This window comes from Epinephelus lanceolatus, chromosome 8, assembly GCF_041903045.1.
Source record: "Epinephelus lanceolatus isolate andai-2023 chromosome 8, ASM4190304v1, whole genome shotgun sequence".
NCBI lineage: Eukaryota > Metazoa > Chordata > Actinopteri > Perciformes > Serranidae > Epinephelus > Epinephelus lanceolatus.
This window is the reverse complement of record NC_135741.1, coordinates 39060391-39080805: the sequence shown is the minus strand read 5'-3', so window position 1 is coordinate 39080805 and position 20415 is coordinate 39060391. Positions and strand designations below refer to the sequence as shown.

At 39.9% G+C, this 20415-nt stretch overlaps 2 protein-coding genes across 2 annotated transcripts in view; both read right to left on the bottom strand.

Annotated features, from left to right (window-relative positions):
- Nucleotides 1-389: 389 nt before the first annotated feature.
- dpm1 (dolichyl-phosphate mannosyltransferase subunit 1, catalytic) lies at nucleotides 390-6118 on the bottom strand. Its single transcript, XM_033628351.2, has 9 exons — nucleotides 5947-6118; nucleotides 5586-5685; nucleotides 5297-5330; nucleotides 5140-5216; nucleotides 4198-4223; nucleotides 3930-4025; nucleotides 3738-3806; nucleotides 3528-3642; nucleotides 390-889 (listed from the first exon to the last, which is right to left on the bottom strand). Exons 1-9 carry the CDS (start codon nucleotides 6075-6077, stop codon nucleotides 785-787), a joined length of 753 nt encoding a protein of 250 aa, XP_033484242.1. The 5' UTR covers nucleotides 6078-6118; the 3' UTR covers nucleotides 390-784.
- A 1372-nt stretch (nucleotides 6119-7490) lies between these two features.
- The window catches only part of col20a1 (collagen type XX alpha 1 chain), a 50873-nt gene continuing 37948 nt past the window's right edge, over nucleotides 7491-20415 (bottom strand). Inside the window, exons 27-42 of the mRNA XM_033629259.2 lie at nucleotides 19489-19598; nucleotides 18854-19012; nucleotides 18642-18719; nucleotides 18133-18219; nucleotides 17968-18021; nucleotides 16565-16660; nucleotides 16376-16429; nucleotides 16173-16226; nucleotides 16004-16057; nucleotides 14044-14115; nucleotides 11038-11073; nucleotides 10796-10862; nucleotides 10466-10654; nucleotides 10229-10306; nucleotides 9969-10130; nucleotides 7491-8373 (exon numbers count right to left, since the gene is read on the bottom strand). Coding sequence (XP_033485150.2) covers nucleotides 8345-8373; nucleotides 9969-10130; nucleotides 10229-10306; nucleotides 10466-10654; nucleotides 10796-10862; nucleotides 11038-11073; nucleotides 14044-14115; nucleotides 16004-16057; nucleotides 16173-16226; nucleotides 16376-16429; nucleotides 16565-16660; nucleotides 17968-18021; nucleotides 18133-18219; nucleotides 18642-18719; nucleotides 18854-19012; nucleotides 19489-19598 — 1379 coding nt within the window. The 3' untranslated portion in view covers nucleotides 7491-8344. The remainder of the gene's footprint in view (nucleotides 8374-9968; nucleotides 10131-10228; nucleotides 10307-10465; nucleotides 10655-10795; nucleotides 10863-11037; nucleotides 11074-14043; nucleotides 14116-16003; nucleotides 16058-16172; nucleotides 16227-16375; nucleotides 16430-16564; nucleotides 16661-17967; nucleotides 18022-18132; nucleotides 18220-18641; nucleotides 18720-18853; nucleotides 19013-19488; nucleotides 19599-20415) is intronic.

Sequence of the window (20415 nt, the reverse complement as noted above, 5' to 3'; positions counted from 1 at the left end):
GTTGAAAGCTAAAATAAGAGCTAGTACGTGGATTTTAAGTTACATTGTTTTTGTATCAAACCACAGTTTTCAAGGTCAAGGATGAAGTTTTGTTGTGTTCATCTTAATGGTGTATATGTGAGGTAGATGTCATCAGAATCATCCAGGATGAGCTGAAGGTCCTCCTTGCACATTAATGATCTTGAAGGTTAACATCTTTGGAGAGCACTGCGTCTACTGACCTGCCTGTGTTCATAAAATCAACAGCCCCTTACACTTGTTTCAGGTTCAACCTTTAACAGTGAGTATCGATAAGAGCAGCTGGTTGTTCTCTGTAACCCACTGTAACCCATTTAAGGTTTTGACTCATTGTCAAAAAAAAAAAAATCACAATCAGAAAACAACAGAACCAACAATACAAAGTGTTTAATTTTATACAAACGATCACAGGTGTAGCAGTTAAATGTGTACTTGAACCTATGTGACAACCAGCTGTCCAGACTGGGAATGATGAGACACTATGCGCTTAGTTTAAAATTCATTGAAGAGGATGATGGGAATGTAAAGCACCGTGTTCCTTCAGTATTCCAGACAACAACTGACAGGAAATTATTTTTTACCTACTGCTAACAGTGGAGAGAGATGTCTCCCTTGTCATTTGCTGTCATGTCACTGTCTGACCATAGGCAAGCAGAAATTTTTACCCCATTAAATTCTGCTACAACTACTGTATTAAAGACAGTAACTTGAAGAGCCAACGGAACACTGTATGACTGTAGGACATCCAGACGGATTACATCAGTGATCATGTTGTGGCAAAGAGTGTGATCAGTCCTTTCGCAAATGACACAATCTCGTTCCCTCCGAGTTTGGATTCTCCATAAACTCTATCCACAAAGGAAATGGGTACCTGTTGTTTGGAAGAAGAGGAAGAAAATTGTTTTTCAGTTAACATCCAAAATCATAGATGCAGGGTCATAACACTGGCTGCCAATTCAGAGGTTAAGGGGAAATTTAAGTAAAACTTAAAGGGATTTCTGGCCAGATTCTCTGTTTTTGCAGCACTTATTGTTGTAACAGAGTATCAAATATCACAGTGAAAGCCTCAACACAGTTTAAAACCCAGGTTCAGATTTGTGGAACTTTTTTTTTTTTTTTTTTTAATTATTTCTGACAACAAAACAAGAAAGGTGATTTAACAGATTTTTCTTCATCCAAATGCCATTACACCAGATCTTTTTAAGCTAGACTTGGCCACACAAATCTGCAACTGGCAGTCTATTTGTTACTGTAGTCCAGGTGAGATAAATCAAACTGTGGGGGTTTTCCAGCTAGACATGGACTGATGTAGTCTGGATGCAGTAAAAACAGCTGTAAAATTATAATTTTTTTGTTGTTTTTCACAAATAAAATGAATGTTTCACGAGCCTGACAAAGGATTTTTAACAGTCTTGCATGTCTATTTATCAATCTTGTCCAGATTTGACTATTTTGAGTAGAGTGGTTATTCAAAAATGTAAGTGAGGTAGAAAAGTAGAATCTAGAGAAATACCATTATTTAAAAGGTATAATATATAACATTTCCACAGTAAAATGTCTAAAATCGACAAGACCCATGATATATTTTGAAGAGTTATCTTTTTATATTATTCAAAATATTTCCAACAATGTTCAAACCCAGAGAAATCTGTAACTTCATTTAACACTACTGTGCGTGTCATTTGGCTGCCTATCAACGGCGTTACATGTACTTTACTCCCTCTAGTTGCCCTAACTTCCAGGGAAACACTGGTAACATCAGATGATGGGTCGTTGTAAATCAGACAATGCCACAGAATTTTTCTCAATAAACAGTAATGCAGCATTTTTCTGTTGTACAGCAACATTTTTTTCATTAATTGCATGCAAAGTTGCAACACCAGTAATCCACTAGAGACCAAATTTACTGATATGATATTTCAATATAGATCCAGCTAAGGATAGACTGATACATCGGCCGGCCGATATACCGGGCCAATATTTGAGTTTTTTACTTGTATCGGCATCGGCCGATACGTGCGTGGGTTCGCGGATTTATTTTTCCCCTGGCACTTTTTTTCATTTGAAAGTATGTGGTTAAGTTGAACAAAGCTGTTGAATCCTACTGTGTACAGTAGCTGCTGTTTTATTTATGCTTCAGCTTAAATATTTGTTTATTTTATAAAGACATTACTGGAAGATTTAAGAGCACTGAACTCTTTTTTTTTATTTGAATGTATAATAATAATAATAATATTCTACCTGTTCTACCTCAACTTTCCATCTTGTTTTAGTATTTTTTACTGTTCAATAAATGTTTCTTATTTTAAACTTGAGACCTGTAATATTTGTTATCATTGTGTCATTTTTTTTATGTAAATTGAGGGAGCAAAAGCAGTATCGGCCCCAAATATCGGCTCAAGAAAATCGGCAGTCCATAATCGGTCATCGGCTAAGGGTGATGGAAAAAAATCGGTATCGGCATCGGCCCTAAAAAATCCATATCGGTCTATCCCTAGATCCAGCTTACTACAATGTGCTACTATGACAAGTGGCTAATTTCAAGGCACAAAGCTAATGTGTGCGGAAATGTTGTAGCAGTTACAGTGTTTTCCATAGATTCATTTATTTGTGGAGGCCCACCACACAAAATCAACACTGACTGCCACATACTGATTTTTCTTTTTTCAGCTCCTTCTTGCCCCACTTTCGCGCCCTCTCTCTCTCTCTTTTTATCAGATCAGAAATCAGACAAGTTAGGAGACAAGCTATACGAGATACGCAAGCCAACGCACTCCCGCAATCCCTCTAACAGCAGCAACAGAAAGTCTGCTGATCTGGCAGGTGGTCTGTGATCAGAACCTTGGAGCTGGCTGAATTTGATTTGCAACAGGGCGCTAACTGAAGGATTGTGCCCCCACAGTCAGCTACCATCACAACTAAAATCCAATTCTGTCGGAAACACCATCCAACACACTTAGTTATTTTTGGTATGATTATAACAGTGCTGGGGTACCCTGCGATTGAATTTGCCACATAATGTTAGCTACAGTAGCTGTATGGGTAGTTGACTCATCTCATGCTAATAGTTTGCAAGTTAACGTTATCTTAGCTAACATTAACCTGCAGCTATTTCATTACAATGAAATGTCATTACATGAATGAACATAACATGAATAAAACTTGAATGCATTTTGTCATTCGTGAACATGATTTATGCCTGAGTAACACTGGATAGATTTTCATCAGCAGTGGTGGCTGTTTAACAATGAAGACAACAACTCCCATGATCCCACACTACTTCATGACATCATCAAATTCGGTCTTTGTAACTGTTTTGATTAGGAGTCCCCTGGCGACAGAAATTAAACATCATGCTTTTAATTTCCCCCCAAATCAGGAGCCAAGTTCAGTGTCAGTGCCGGTCCACATTATGGGAAAAAGGATTATAACAACATAACTATATGTCTACTCAGTAAATATATTTTACCAAACACGTAATTATAAGAATGACTACATTAGGGCCTCACCTCTCCGATTGTGTAGTTGAGCTGTCTGGCACGGACGATCATCTCCATCTGAAAGACGTAACCTTTGGACACACACCGTTCAACCAGACTCTCCAACACTGCCTTCTTATACAACCTGACATCAGTTAGAAAAAAAAAGCAGCGTGAGAAAACACACTCATACATTTCAAAAGTCAGTGGCATTTATTTCACAGCACTTGCACCACTTACCTGAAGCTGCCTGTGAGGTCTGAAGCACCAGGTCTCAACAACACTTGAGTCAAAAAGTTGGCTCCCCGACTGTGAACAAGAGGAGACAGAAAAGAAAATCAAACCTCAGCCTCTGGTCTGCTGTAATCAGGGTCAGTGCAAGATGGATAAGTGGAAATTGAAGACAGAGCAGTGTTGTTGACTTGCAGCTACCTGATGAGTTTCCTGCGCAGGTCCCAGCCGTATACGCCTCCGTTCCCTTGGTATCGAGTACCAGACACCAGGTCGTAATTACCTTCCTTCTGCTTTCTGAAAAACCAGACAAAACGGTCTTAAATTGAGGAATTCTGCACAATTTCTCTTCCGACTGTAGCTAAATATTACTGTTCAGATATTATGAAATTAATCTTGTGTATACAGATTGAAATATGATCCCAAAAAAAAATCACATGATGGAAAATGTAAATTTAGTAACACTTACTGAATAAATTCTGGGATGAATTTGGGCTGAAATAAAAAATGACAAAGAACGATCAAATACCATGCTGTTGAAAAGCAAAGAAATATTTCATCCTTCAAATGACCATTTGTATATTATTACTCACCTCATGTTACAATAAATTCATGAAGAAAACTTTGATTTTTCTCACATAAAAAAAGGATACAAAATCTAAGAAATTTCTTAATGAATGGGAGTAAAAGGGGACTGCATTTAACAACAGCAAAACTGTAACCTAACATCCATTTACAAACACACACAACTTGTAAAATATAATCCAAGTCTCATTATCCAGTCATAAGCTCAGTACTTAAACACATGCATTTTCACTAAAACTTTACTATTGAAACACTTCTGCATAAACAGTGCCATGCACCGACGAGAAGTGCACCTGTGCCATTTGTGTGGAAGTGTTTCAGTATAAAAAATGCATGTGTTTGGGAAGAACTGAGTATATGACTAGATAAATGAGACTTGGATTATATTGTATGGGATGTGTGAGAGTTTGTAAATGGATGTTTTCATATAGTTTTGCTGTTTTGGCTCTGTTTTCTTCATGAATTAAATGTAACACAGGAGGAGAAATTGATATGCAGATGATCATTTTGTGGGTGAAGTGCTCCTTTAAATCATTTGCAGAACCTGTTATATTTCACATTATATCACAGTTACATAAAAGAGTATTTGAAACATTAAAGATAACAGAGAGGAGCGAGTTGACCAGGAAGATAGATCAGATCCAAATACTACCTCTGATGAGAATTTTTCCCCCCTCTATTTTCTGACATTTTATAGACCAAATGATTAATTAATTATTGGAAAAATCAACAGTCAGACTTATCAATGATGAAAATAAATAATTGTTAGCCCTAGAATCAGCCTTCTGTGTTGATGTAAACACACAATGACACAAGCTCCACTCACATGATGGGAAAGATCTGCGTCCATTATGATGATGAAGTTTCCCGTAGCATGCTTCATGCCGTGGATGTAGGCAGTGCCTTTGAAAGGAAACAGGGCTCATTAGAAGTTGACAAAGATTACTACAACAAATACAACAATTTTAACACACACAACTTACCAAGGCCTAATTTTTTCGCTCTTGGCCGCAGAAGCTGAAACACAGAAAACAGAGATTAAGAGTATGTATAAAGAGCTCATGCACCATTCATTTACTAGAGCCAGCATTTACATAGGCAATCTAGAGAGCATAACATTGTAAATCATATTTAATCAGTTATTGTTTCTATAAAGACGTTACATGTTAATTAATTCTAATGCACACAGTTGTGAGAAATGCACTTGTTTCCTCTCAAGGGAGGTGTCTGCTAGGTGGGCCTAGTGCCATCACTGTGGGACTCTTCACTTACGATCTTGTCCTCTCCATATATTTTCTGCAGCTGCTCTGCCACCTCCAAGGTCCCATCTGGGCTTCCGTCGTCAATGACAATTACCTCGTAGTTATATCCACTGTAAACACACCCAAGTTGTAATTTAGTTTCTCTAACGCACGCACACAAAGTTGATAAGTAAATCAAGCTAGCTAGTTAGTTAGTTTGTAAATAACCAATTCCTACTGTAGCCTTGACACAATAAACCTCGGTAGTCAACGTTAAGAGCATCGGGCCGGTTTAGTGACAGCTCATCACTGACAGGTATTAGCTAACATTAACACAGCAGTAACGGTAGTTAGCACTAGCCGAGCAGCTTTGCTAGCTCCCCAGTACTCACCTTTCACCGAAATATTTCACCAAAAGCCACACTATCAAAGGCAGGTTCTCCCTCTCGTTATAGGTAGGTAATAGTATTGAGTATTTGTCCCCACTATCCCGGTTTGGGGGAGAAGTTTTTCGGCTTGCCATGGCGACGTGAACCTACAGTACCAGCTCTGCGTAATGTTAGAGAAAGAGTGCCCAACAACATCCTGTTTGTTATTTTCAAAATAAAAGTGATATCGGTCGTGTAACTGTTGGCAATTACAGTGTCATAATTACATTTTCCAAATAGCTATTCGCAGTTTATTTGCATTAGCTTTACTGACAGATCACGGAAAACCTGTGTAAAACATAAATACTGAACATAGTTAGCTCAGTTTTGTTCCTCTCAAGTATTAGCATTGCATTACAATGTCATTCTAATATTAACATATATCACATATACACAAACACAAATATAAAGTACATTTAATCTAGCACTGTACTTGAGCACAAATTCGAGGTACTTGTAAAAGACTTTCATGCAACTATAGCCTACTTCTACTCCACTACATCAAGCAGGCAAATATTGTACTTTTTATTTGACTGTTACTTGTCAGATTACAATTGTCATACCTGTCCCCCATTTCTCCCCAACTAATTGAAGGATAAAGCGTGCCTTTATGTGTTGAGAAAATCCTCCCACTTCTTTGATCAGCTGGACCATGCATAGTCACAAAGCTGAAAACAGGGCTGTTTTTCTGACACTATGAAAAGTTGACTTTGTAGAGATATGTGGATCTCACAGAACAGCCATGCTACACAAGATGAATATGATGCATTGCTGTAGATTAAACTACCCAACAATATTTGACATGGGCACAACCTTAACCATGTACAGCAGAGAAATGCAACAGTTATATTAATCCAAAGACATAATATATAATAGGAAACATCGACAGGGAACATTTTACTGCACAGTGAGTATTTTTACTGTTGATGTGTTAAGTTAAAACGTCTTTTCAGATCTGAATGGCCTTCTTCCACCACTCGTGTTATAGCATATTAACATTAATGTGATCTCACATCATGATTATAGAAACGTTGGTAAGTGATATTCTCACAAGCTCATTACGACTAACTTCGTTAAAGTGTTGTCTAAAAGTATCTCGCTCCACTGATTTTAACACCATCTGTAACTCACTGCCCTCATTTAATTAACATGGTTGACTTTATTCTGAAAAATAAACTAATATTTCTTCCAAAACCGGAAGTCAGTGGACCACTGAGGGTATTTTAACAAATCCACTGGCTGACAGGTTGGAACTTCCAGTGTGCTCTTCAAAATAGACACCACTGGAAACAGTTCTCTTTCTCCAAAGTTCCAACAAAGGACTATGACATTATATCCGTTTCATTATTGATTCTTTTGGGAGAAAATAAATAACTCTCTTTTCTACAGGGAGGTTGGGAGTCAGTTTTGGCCTCAGAACAGCAGCTTTAAGGCACAGATTCAGTGTCTTGCTTTGGGACACTTTAGAAGTACAGGCAAGTTATTCTGGAAAAAAACCCCACACTTCATTAGACACATATTAATGGAATTTTATTGACAAGATATATAAAAACAAACATCTCTGGCTCTGTCTCTCTCTCTCTCTCTCTCTCTCTCTCTCTCTCTCTCACACACACACACATGCACACACACACATCATGTATTGTTTATCACCCAAACCCCACTGAAACCAGAGCATGTAAACACGACTTTCAGTACAAATAGGTACAGTATAAAATATCATACACGAATAACAGTGTACAGTAAATATAATAAACATTATACAAATTATCATACACATGACAACAGACATTCTCACAGTATCATTTGTACCATGGAACAAAAAGAAGCTTTTACACCATGGATTACGCATTTTCATTATCCTTGAGGCAGTTAAGGTTAGAATGGCAAATGAAATAGGTAGAAATGTAACACAGATAGATAAACTACATGGCATTGATACAGTGCATGAATACATAAACATAGTAATAAAAGGTTTCAGTGCGAATATGGTGTATAAGACAGCACCTGACTGATCCCAATGTGAAAATATTTTCCTTTATGCTATTTTTCTGTTCATAAAAACACTACTCTAAATAAGAAAGCTTCCTACTGATTCTTAGTTTATTTCTCAGCCATTTTTCGTATGTCAAAGAGCACTGTAACAAGAGGACAAAGAAGAGAGCTCCTTCCTGTATTGTTTCCTTTTCTCACACATGATGTGAAGCTTCTGCATCAGTCAGTGACAAGTTCAACACACCAAACCTCTTCAGTGGTGCTTTAAGCTCCATTCCCAGTCTGTCATTCAGCTCCAAAGGAACCATAGTCATTTCACACAGACGTCAGTCTTCCTTACCGTTGCTGCCTGCTTGTTAATATCCACCTAAGGCTGGTAGCCATAATAAGGGTCTTCTGGATGAAGAGAGCAAACACAAAATGAAACATATTAGACCACTTCCACTTTGTATTTGGCAGTGTTGGTAAATTGTTGGGTTGATAAATTAATGATACAAAATACATATGTTTTCCCCACCTTCCAGCAAACACAGGGTTTTGCCAATAAATATGTTTCTAAGTGCTCTGATTAACCGCATTAACTGACCCATAACTTTAAAGCTCACATGACTGTAAGTAACAAAAAGGTTGTCGCTTTACAAATCCAGAGGATTTTCACCTGGGTTTTCAGTTCCTCTCAGCTCTACACAGCTTTTTAACATCTCATTGTTTTGGCTTTATGTTTATTGTTTATGGCCACAGCAAGCAGCTGTTTCTGCTCGACAAACCCACTGTGCACAACCTGCTTGGCACCAAACAGCGGACAGACACAGTTAGCAACTAGATGGTGAACAGAGTGGAGCATTTAACCACTACAGAGCCAGATATTTCCTCCAGGAGTGGATGGACTTACATTCAGCAGGTGGACACATTCACTAATAACGGTATATTTATTTCAACATAAACATGTCCTTTAAAAGACTTACATACCATACAAAATGAACAGATCTCTCTCTCTCTGCACACATGGTTGGTGCTAGAGTGAGAACTGAGAACATGCTGCCTCTTAGAGTGAGATCAAATGAATAATTTGTAAATTGATATGTTATTTGATAGCCTAATTTTTATACAGGCTAGGTAATATTCATACTGGTCTAAATAAACAGTTTGCATTCAGTGCAGTGACCCGGGCCGACACAAGAACTTGCGAGGCAGAAAGCTGTGGCGGTGCTGCTATTTTTTCTTAACAATCAAATATTAGTTTTCACAATGGAATGTCTGTTTCTTGTTTTTTTAAAATTCAATTTTAAAACTGAAATAGAATATTTGTTGACAGCCCTAGTGCTGGCAGTGATTCAGAATGAAAATGTGCAGAATTTAGTGAAGTGGTTTTTTTTTGCCTGTAACATGATACACAATATTTAATAAATATTAAATATTTATTAAATATAACAAAGAAGCATGGTCGTTAAAAATCTGTGAAAATCTGTGGCTCGGTTGTTGGAATACTGCGGGTGCAGATTTCATGTGGGTCTAGTGTTTAGGCAAGTGATTGCTAACACAATCACCATTATAACACATTATCATACATTATACACATTATATCCTACCGGCAGCCAAAAAATCACTTGGTGAAAAGTTGTAAAAGTAATGGTTTATTAAAGAAAATGGACAGAATGGGCTGTCTAAGATGTCTCAGGTAAACGTTGAGTAATACATCTGTATGGTTATATATAACAAGACTTGTGAAACTGTGAAATTCTTTACTGCCACAGAACTAAAATGCTTTCACAACCGAATTGTTTTTCATACTTTTACTGAATACTCATTCTACTTTCCTAATAGGAAATGTCATTAATATGTTACTCAACCTGTAACATTATATTTTATCCACCGCTGCACACACAGTGCCAGGCTCAGTGTGAGCTGCCTCTAATAGACCTGCATCATCATATCTTAATATTAGCAGGCTGTGTGTCACTTGAGTTAGTGGACCTTTCCTGGTAGCTTACCTGTTTGCTGGGGAACTCTGTGGCAGCCTCCACTGCTGTCACACACACCCGGTGGTCCAATCTCGCCCGGCTGTCCAGGAGGTCCGGTGATCCCTGAAGAGCCTGGCTTACCATCTTCTCCTTTGGAACCTGGGATTCCCAGCTTGGACTCACCTGGAGGACCTGCAGACACACAGGATACACAACACACGGATCAAAACCAAGTGTGTGTATTTTTTTTTTACAATGATGTATGAAACACATGACCCTTAGAAAGGTACCTGCAAATCCTTTGACACCTGTGGGCCCCTGGACATTGGTCCCTGCATCACCTTTCCCCCCTGGCATCCCTCTCCTTCCTGTAGAGAAGGAAGAGACAAATCAGCACAGCCAAAAGTTTGTATTATCACAATGGACAGAAATAATTGACAAATTTATAATTCATAAATGCTCCACGAGGTCCTTGAATTATTTTCATTTCAACAAACCCATCATGTATTTACAAGATGAAGTCTTACCCTGTTCTCCTGGATATCCAGCCTTGCCAGGTCTCCCCCTCGGGCCAACATGCCCCTGTGCGCCCCTGGCACCTGGAGGGCCCTTGGGTCCTGGTATACCAGGTTCCCCTGGGGGCCCCACTGGCTCCTCAACAGGAGCTGGCTTACGACTTATCTCGTTAATGAACATGTCAAGCTTCAACACCTCCTCTGGAAAACACACACAACACATAGCATGCACAAAAGAATATGTTTGCATCTGGGCCTTTTTTGAGTTAGGAGTGAGTTCAATATGCAGATATCATAATTGCAGAGTCCCAGTTTTTTCATGCTTGGTAACAGACTACTTACTATGCACGAGTTGCTCACAGGCCTGTGTGACCAGTTGGTAGATCATAGCCATAGACTGAGGCTCCCCCTGTTAAACATCAGCATTATACGCAGTTAAACAAGAGTGAAAGTAAGTATCATTTTGAAATTGTACCTCTGTACATACAGAAAAAAATGACAAAATGTACTACTGCAATAAGAAGGCTTTATTTAAAATAATGTCAGCATTAAAATAACAACAAAATTGTATAGCTATCACCCACCTTCTCTCCTCGCTCTCCTTTACCCCCCGACAGACCCTGTGAAGCAACAGATACATGAGCATTAAGATAAATAACCAGTGCATACAGCCTGCTTCTCCCTGCTCTGCCTAAACCATTTCTCTAACCTTTTGACCTTTTCTGCTCTCCTCATACACTGAAAGTGACCCACAGGATGCCGGTGTGTGTATGTGTATGTGTGTGTGTGTGTGTGTGATCTTTTTGGATCATTCGTCCTGCATTAAGAGTTCAGCTTCAAAAGCACTTAGTTCCAGGCCTCTGCTATAAAACCCAGTAACAGAGGCTTTAAGGGGTTATTCCCACTTCAGCATATGGTGCCAAACGCAGTGCCTCTCGAGCAACTGGCATTTTCCTGGAGTGCACTGAGGTTATTTCCTCAACTGTGCTGCTTTGATGTCATGGTGATTGCCCCAGTGGGAGGAGAGGAGCGAGAGAGGGGGTACCACTGAAAACCCTGCAGCATACTACAGTCCTGGCGCCGTGCATGACTGTGTCACAGGCAGTCAGCTGCCCACCTGCTCAGAGCAGGTTAACAGCTCAGCGCACTTTTGTTCCATAATACTTTGGTCACTTTACTTGGTGGAGGCACATCTAACAAACAACCTCAAGACTTTAATATCTCTAAAATTATACAAAGTCCTTCATTCATGTTTTCTTGTCTCCCTGATTTCATTTAAAGGCGCTGTATGTAAGAATGTGGCCAAAACGGTTACTGCATTCAAATTCAAAATACTGCTGCGAGTTGTGTCCGCCCCCCCTCCCCTACAGATTCGAGGTTGCTGGACAGCGGCACGCTGGAGACTGATTTGTTTGCCCACGGGTGGCTGCCGTGGCAGGGCTGCGTCGCCGCGTCCTTGATCTTCGGTTTTCCAGCGGACCGTTCCAGCAAGTCCAGCTTCTCTGCTGCTAACGCTGCTGCCGGGATACAGCTGAGGAGGAGCCAGCTGCTAATGCTATGTACCGGGACACTGCTAATGCTGCTTGCCGTGCTGCTGTAGCTCAGTCGTAACTGTAACTGATGCTGAGACTCTACTGACTGTGTGACTGGTAGACGGCGGTGGGTGGCGCAACAGGCCAAAACACAAATTCCAAGCATAAACATGATTTGCGGACTGTAAAAATGTTTTTTAAATGTGAATATTCTGGCTGTACTATTGTTGTCGGTGAGATCAGTATGTTATATGAACATAATTCCTTAGTCTCTGTGACATATTAGGAGGATTTTATGACTTATTTCTTTTCTTACATTTCTTACATATAGCTCCTTTAAGTTTTTCAACCAGCTGATGTTATCAAACAGACACAAAAAAAGTTTAATTCTGATTTTGGCATTAATTCCAGCCAGTCAGAATAAAGGTTAATGAGTGATTTTTCCAGCATCATCCAGAAGAGTAAGTAGCCTTTATTGAAGGCTTTTTTTTTTTTTACTGCGGAGACTCTCTTTACAACCATCTAAAGGAAGCAGGTATCTGTTCCATCTGCACTCTCTAACTACAGTGATGTCACTGTGGAGCCACAGTTATACACAACAGATCTGCTGATTACATTTTGTGCAACCAACATCAGACTAAAAATAACCAGAGAAACCTCTCTGCTTATGAGCACATCAAACTTGCTGTTTTGATTAATTATTCTACAGTTTTTAATGCAGTGTAATTCAACAGACAAGTTGGAGATGGATGCATTGAAAACATTTGACACAGTAAAGTCGTAAAACTTCTCCCTCTGCTATTAACTGCCTCAGGACCATCCATTCACGCATGTCCTACCCCAGTGTCTCCATCGAAACCACCTGGTAAAATGTGAAGCTCCACATTTTTAATTATAATATGTATAGATGTGTGGCTGTGATGTGACAGACTGTTCAGTCAAATTTTACACTGGTGTAGAGTGTCATTTTTTAGATTCTAATTCATTTGTGGACTTTTTCCAGAATCATGTTAATGAAACAACATGGAGGTTAAAGAGGCAACTATTTACTTTCTAGATTGTCAGAAATTATTATTGCATGTAAAACACTCTGTAGGATTCAAAATCTGCCAATGGTTCATGGAGGGCTGAGGTCTGTGCTTAAAAGGGGTGAAAGTAGCAAATGTGATTGGACACGATTGTCACAGTCTCTAGTGTATTCTTTCTAATTCCACCCAAGTGTGCTAGAGGTATGGTAGGTGAGCCCTGTCATGAAATGACCAAAAGGCACGCCCCCTGACACACTGCCCATGGTGCACTTTAATGCACCACCTTGTTCACAAAAATGGAGCCCCAAGACTGTAAGACTGAGTTGTGAGATGGCGATAAGTGATAATTAATGTCAGAATAACTTCCATTTCAACTTTGCTAGACATGTCATGTTTGATGTCATTTACAGCAATATAATAAATAATAACTTTTAATTTACATCTGGTACAACATGCATGATATGTCCAAATTCGAGTACAGGAACATCTGTTAAAAAAGGGTCAACATTGGGGTTCACACCAAGACTCCCCTGGTAACTGTCCCTTCAGCATTCTATTAGATTTGGACACTCTTTGTCAAGTCTTGTTCTCTTTTACGCTGCTCTTGTCCTTCTCTCCACATCAGTCTGCATAACTGACTTTTCCACTCAACTCAACTGAAGAACTGGAGTTTGGAAACTTTTGCAAGCCTGCACCAAACCAAGTGTCCCAACATTGAGCCATGTGAAGAAGAGACTCAGAATCTCTCCCTCTCTCTCCTGTGTCATCTCACCCTCCATGTGCTGCCAGCAGTGTTCTCATTTAGTATTAGTAATGATTATACTTGTCAATATCCCATATTCAACTATGCATCACATTTTATCTTCCCTTTGTGTTCACTATGTGTGTAAAACCTTTCCTTGACTTAGTGTGTGGATATAGCACATGGTGTATATCTCTGATCCCTGATCACAGTAAATACTGTCTTCAACAAATAACCAAGTATAAAGAAAAACATGGCTAATGATGCTATTTGTCCCTCTCGTCTTACCGTAGGTCCCACAGGTCCTGTGAAGCCCCTTTCCCCTGGAGGTCCTGGGTGTCCTGGCATTCCTTGGAAACCCTGTAAAATACAAATCAATGGATGTGTAAAACAGCAGACAAATGACAAAACACGACACACAGTCATAGATGCAGATTCCTGAGCTCCGGAAGCAATTTTGTCCATTCCCATATTAAACAGTCTTAGAGTCCTGAAAAGTCCCCTTTCGGTTTTGACCACTCTGAGGTTTCATAGTGTGACATAAAGTATCTGTGAACTGCTGCTGTCTGACCTGGTTGTCTCTAATAAGCATACAGTAACTGTCTCAGCCTCTTCAGTATGAACTAAATACTCAAGTTCATTGTTGTCACTTTATTTTTATAACTATATGGTGATTGGGAGGTCTGGGTGATGGGGTGTTCAGCTATGTCAGGCAGCTGCCATGAAATAATAAATTAAGTAGCAATGCATACAGCACAGGTACATGTACACACTGCAGGTTAGAAAGGGGAATCTTTGCTTCTAACACTATGACAACTGGAGGTCATAATTCAGACTCCACAGGTCATTACAGCAGAAAACAAAAAAGTGACGGACAAAATGAACACCAGCAGTGGTGCTAGATGCAAAGTTTATTGTTGTGTGGAACTACAGTAACATTTGCTTAGAAAGCAGATGGCTGCCCACCTAGAGCCTGGTTCTGTCCAAGGTTTCTGCCTCTTTAAGGGATAGTTTGGATCTTTAGAAGTGGGGATATATGAGGTACTTATCCATAGTCAGTATATAACCTATAGTAGATGGCAGTCAGCATGCCCCCAGTTTGGAGAAGCAGAAAGGAGTACCTGCAAAGAGGCCAGGCTACTGCTGTGGAGGGGGGGCAGCAAAACATGTATTTTAGCCACCCAAAAGTTTCAATATCGCTCTAAATCTACTTTATATTTAGAATAATTTCATAGCTTAACCTTGCACCAGACGGCGCTTTCTGAAAGGAACCTGAACTGAAACTAAAACTTATCTATACTCTCTTCAAGCCAGCAGACTCTTTTGACAGCAACAGCCATTTTACCTTGCTGAAGAGTGAACATAGGAGCTGCTGGTCTCCTGCTGCCTCGATCATTTAGTTAATGTTATTGTATTACTTTCGAGTTTTAAATGGCTAGTTTGGTCACACAATAGCACAAACAAATTAAATGACAGAGGCAGCGGTAGACCAGCAGCTCCTGTGTTTAGTGAGCTAAAAATAACTGTTTTTGTCAGTCAAGTCTGGTGGCTTAGAAGAGAGCAACAGAATGGCTTGAATCTGCAAGGGCTGTCTAACAGCAAGGTAAAGTGGGGAAACAGACAGTGCATTTTTTAGCTGGCTAAAATACTTTGTTGCCACAGCAGTACATTGCTTAGCTTTAATGTCCGTAAACCTACCTGCTTCAACTACTGTATGTAATACACTAGCTATGGATAAGTACCTCATATGACCCCACTTCAAAAAGTCTGAACTATCCCTTTAAAAGGAAGGTTTCTTCTCACTGCTGTCACCAAGTGTGTGCTCATGAGGACATTGTTGGGTCTATGTAAATTGAATTAAAGGGTATGGTGCTAGATCAGCTCTACATGAAAAATGTCCTGAGATAACTTTTGTTATGATTTGGTGCTATATAAATAAAACTGACTTGACTTTATTAAATGCCAATCTGGATTTTACTTAAAATACACTTAATATTTTGGCCTGAGGGTGGGGCTAGAGGAAAGCTCAAAATGTGTTCAAAATGGACTAAATTAATTCTGAGTAGATTGAATGTGTCTCAGTCCATTAGACTTGAATATTCTGTGTGAGTGAGAGTAAATTGTGCCCTGATGGTGGCACAAAAACACAAGGATTCATCCTCTGAGGGCAACACACATCCACAGCAGAGTTCATTGCCAAAGTCTCAGATTTTAGACACAGAGGCTCTGAAATGAAATCCAGTCTTACCCTGGGTCCAGTTATGCCAGGTCCACCAATGTTACCTTCAGGTCCCCTAATGCCCTGTGAAACACATTGCAGAGAGATAAGGACAGACAAAGAGGGAGAGACAGAGAGGGTTACTGCTTCAGCCCAACTGTATGTGGAACTGCTGACATTTACTGATCAAGCAGCTCACCTTGGGGCCTGGAATCCCCTCTTCACCTTTTGGACCCGGAGGTCCTGGTAAACCCTGCAGAGAAAGACATCAGCGAGGTTGGAGAGAGGACAATGAAAGGCAGATGAATGTGTGTATAGACAACAATAAGGAGAAGGACATTAAAAGTGTTTTCTATTCTACTTCTCTATTTTGCCGAGTCCACTATTTCAGTTTAGACTCACCTGGACTCCTGGTCGCCCAGCATCTCCTTTTTCCCCTCTTGCACCAGGCGGACCCTTATGGAAAAATATGACAAGTAGGCCCACATTTCATACAACATACTAGATTCATGAGTCCAGCTTAACAAATTACCTACCATGGTTGATAACACTATACACATGTACATATTCAAAGCTAAGAATGTTACCCACCACTTTACCCTGCACGGACATGCCTCGGGGTCCTATGCTGCCAAGGGGTCCAAGACCTCCCTCAAATCCAGCTTTTCCTGGAGGTCCTACCTCCCCCTGAAACAAAGAAACACTAACTTGAAGAAATCAATGTAGAGCTGCAAGGCATGTCTATAAATAAAACATGCACATTAATGTGTAAATGCCCTGCCAAATTTACATGATTAAAATCGACCTTGTGCATTTTTTTCCGTACATGTGTCCCTTTTAGAATTATAAAAACATTCAAGTGTGAATAAAAGCAGTCACATTCCCAGTAAAGGCATACACAAGAATGCAATGTTCTCATGGAGGATGCTTTTAATATTGTGCCTTGACAACTTTTCAAGCTACATTACATTATAAAATGGCTGAAAGTTGGTCAGACACAGGGATTAGAGGACTGCCCTTGCTCCATGATGAGGATGATATAACAAGAGAACTATTTCACACCTTGGACATTATACAAAACATCTATGTTGTCTAGTCTTGTCTGCCTGATACCAAATATCACACAAGCACTGCAGTTTTATCTGTAATGACAAATCATGTTTGTGGGAAAAAAAACAAAAAAACAAACAAAAAAAAAAAAAACAATGTGGAGTTTTTCTATAACAGAGAGGACTGGAGAAGTTATGTGTGAAAACACTGGCTTGATATTTTGTGTAATGAGACTAATAACTTTATATTTCACTGATAATAATTTATTCTGTCACTCTTGTCTTCATTAATAAAAAGCATGATTTGTTTGACTCTGCCCTCTGCCAGTATTTTTTATTTTCTTCTTATTTTGCTGTGTGCGGGGCGTTCCTGGGCACAGCCCTCAGGTGAGATTATAAAAAGGTAGCGACAAGGTGCCAGACCATAAGCAGCACACGTCCAAGAGGAGGCTATGAAAATCACAAACATAGTGCTGAAAAAATGCAAATACAGCAAGGCAAAACATCAATCTAGGGTTGGCTGTTTACTTTCACTCTTGCTGGCGATACTGTTTACAAACAGTAACCAACAACCTGCACCATATACCTTTAACATACATATAAGGTATTAAGTGATTTTAGAGAGGTCTGTGTGTGCATGTGCCATGTCATACAAAGCCAGAAAAACTGATAAGAGCTGGTTAAATGCAAAAGCAGTTTTGTGCCAAAAGTTGCTCTGTGCTGCCTAATCAGCATAAGCATAGGTTCAGCAAAACCTGTCCTCCGACATTTGTGCAAACACATTCATTTAGTACCAGGAAATGAACAAACAGGTGCGCTTAAGGAAAATGTATAAAATCTGTGTTTGCCCTAGTGCTGGACTTACACCTGCAGGAAACTAAAGCCTTACTAATAAACACCCTGCAACGCTCTCGAACTAAGCCTGAAGAAATATTTCCATCGTACCTTTTGGCCTTGTTCTCCCTTATCACCTTTCTCACCACGAGGACCTGGCTTTCCCTGGGTAAAAGAAAAATAATTAAATGTCAACATGTTATCAAACAGCTGGATCACACAAAACAATGACTCAGCTAACACTGAAAGCCTAACTGAGATCTCACTGTGACATACAGATGGTCCAGGGGAACCCGGAGCTCCGGGGATGTCAGAGGAACAGGTACAGGTGTACGCCGGGGCAGGACATCCCTCTTCATCTCTCTGACACACACAGACACACATTGACAATGAAGACATTAAATGGGCTGTATGCAACATTCAGAACATTAATATAGCAGCAAACCACTTTTTGCTATGTATAGATTTAGTGGAGTAATGGCATCCTGAGCAGAGAATGATGTCACGCTCTTTCTGTGTGTGTTGTGATCTGAGCCTCGAGCCTGCTGTGGTCGTCCATCAGGGTGCGCGTGTGTGAGTTCCTGTAAGTGTGTCCCACTGCCTAGCTCATCACCACCACTCTGCACTATGCTCATACAGTGGTTACCACTGATATCGGGACAATGTCGAAGTGTAGTGTAGTGCTGTAGTCATTGTACTTCATACACTGGTTCACACACAGCATCAACTCACAATACGCCAAGATAGAGTTAGATATATGTAGATATAAATAGTAATAGACTGACCACTCCAGGCAGGTCACAGCAGGTATCGTCTAAAGCCCATGTGGTGTTACAGACGATCTCAAAGGACTGCAGCTGGAACTGAAAACAATGAAGAACAAAGGATACATGTTGAGCACAGGAGGGATGTGTTTTTAATATATGCTCAGGGTGTGTAATTTACTGACAGGACAAACCTGGATTAGAATTGAATTATAGAATAGAATAAAAAGTACCGGCACAGATCCACTATTGGGTCCTCTGGTCTTCACCAGTTTTCCCAGCATCTCAAAACCATCAGTCGGTAGGTTGCCTAGAGGGCGGGCAGGCCTCTCACCAACGCGCTGGCAGTCCACAGATAGGGACACACTCACCTGGCTGACAGACAGGTGAATCTGCCAATCACAGAAGAAAGAGGACGGATCAAATGGAGCCACAAGAGAGAAAAATGTCATGCAATCCTAGATTCTTTTTGACCATGTAGTCAGATTTTCCTGTCACGCACCTGTATTTTTCACCTCGCATTTTCTTTGCCTCACATCTCTCCCTATTACCTTCTCCTACTTTGCTGTTGATCTTCATCATGTGTGTTTTCCTCAGCCCTTCTTGTGACAGCTGCTACAGACCTGAGATTATACTGTATGTGGAGTCTATTTCAAACCACATCTTTCACCTTTCCATCATGCTGTTTCCTTTTTACACGTTGTGACATTTTTGTCTTATTAGAGAATACACAAAAGTGACGAGGTAACAAGGTAGCTAGATGGAAATAAGGATATTCAACCTGATTTTCAAATATGACATCAATGTTTCTTTTTTTTTGCTAGATGACACTGAATGTTTAATTGTCTTGCTCAGTATATTATCTCACCTTGTGAAAACTGCCATAGAACAGTCGGTGGACCTGCGACTGGTCAAAGGTCAGTTCCTGCACTTCTCCCCTGTAGTCCAGACTGAAATACACCAGATGCTTGGTAGTAGCTGTAGAAAACACCAAAACAGAGGCAGATATTCAGTGATAAACTTCTGACTCGTGTGCTACAGATGCCAAAGTCTGCTGCAAGGTGTGTGATCTGGTGGGGTGTAAGGAGCAGACAGAGCCTCTGCTGGGGGTTCACACTATTAACTCTTTTTAAAATTATTTCTTAAGAAGTGCTGTGAAACACAGCTAGTCTACTTTCCAAAAATCTCTAAGGACAGTGAGAGATCTGATCTCAGTTACCCATAAATCCTTACAGAGAGGAGCAGAGAAAACATTTTGAGGCCAAACCCACAGGGTACGAGACAGCAGAGGTCAGTGATGGCATCCTGTGAATCCCCCAAAAACACTATGTTTCTCTATATATCTACATTCTTTATACAGTATCTTGTTAACAGATCTCATAAAAAGACCAAAACAATGAATTAACCCTTCTAAGAAGTATTGTTTGTTCATCCAAGCCTGATATATCTCCATGCCATAGGGTTCCACTGTTTTCCAAAAACTACAAAAGACACATCAATGCATTGTTGCACTGGGTTACCATGAACACACATACTAGTTTATTTTGAGGTGATCCTGTATACGCTGACTTGCAGCCAGAAATACTCATAAGTGCAACAAATGTAGATTAATCCATCTGAAAATAGTCCCCAACAGACTATTTCCTCCTGTTTAAATGTCTGATGAAAACTACATTGCTCAGCTATTTTAGGTACTGACTATACACGAATTGTTTTCACATCTTTAATAGGAACCAGTGGGCTTGGAAATCTGAGTGCCACAGACAAGGTTAGAAAATTCTTAAGCATTTGGTAA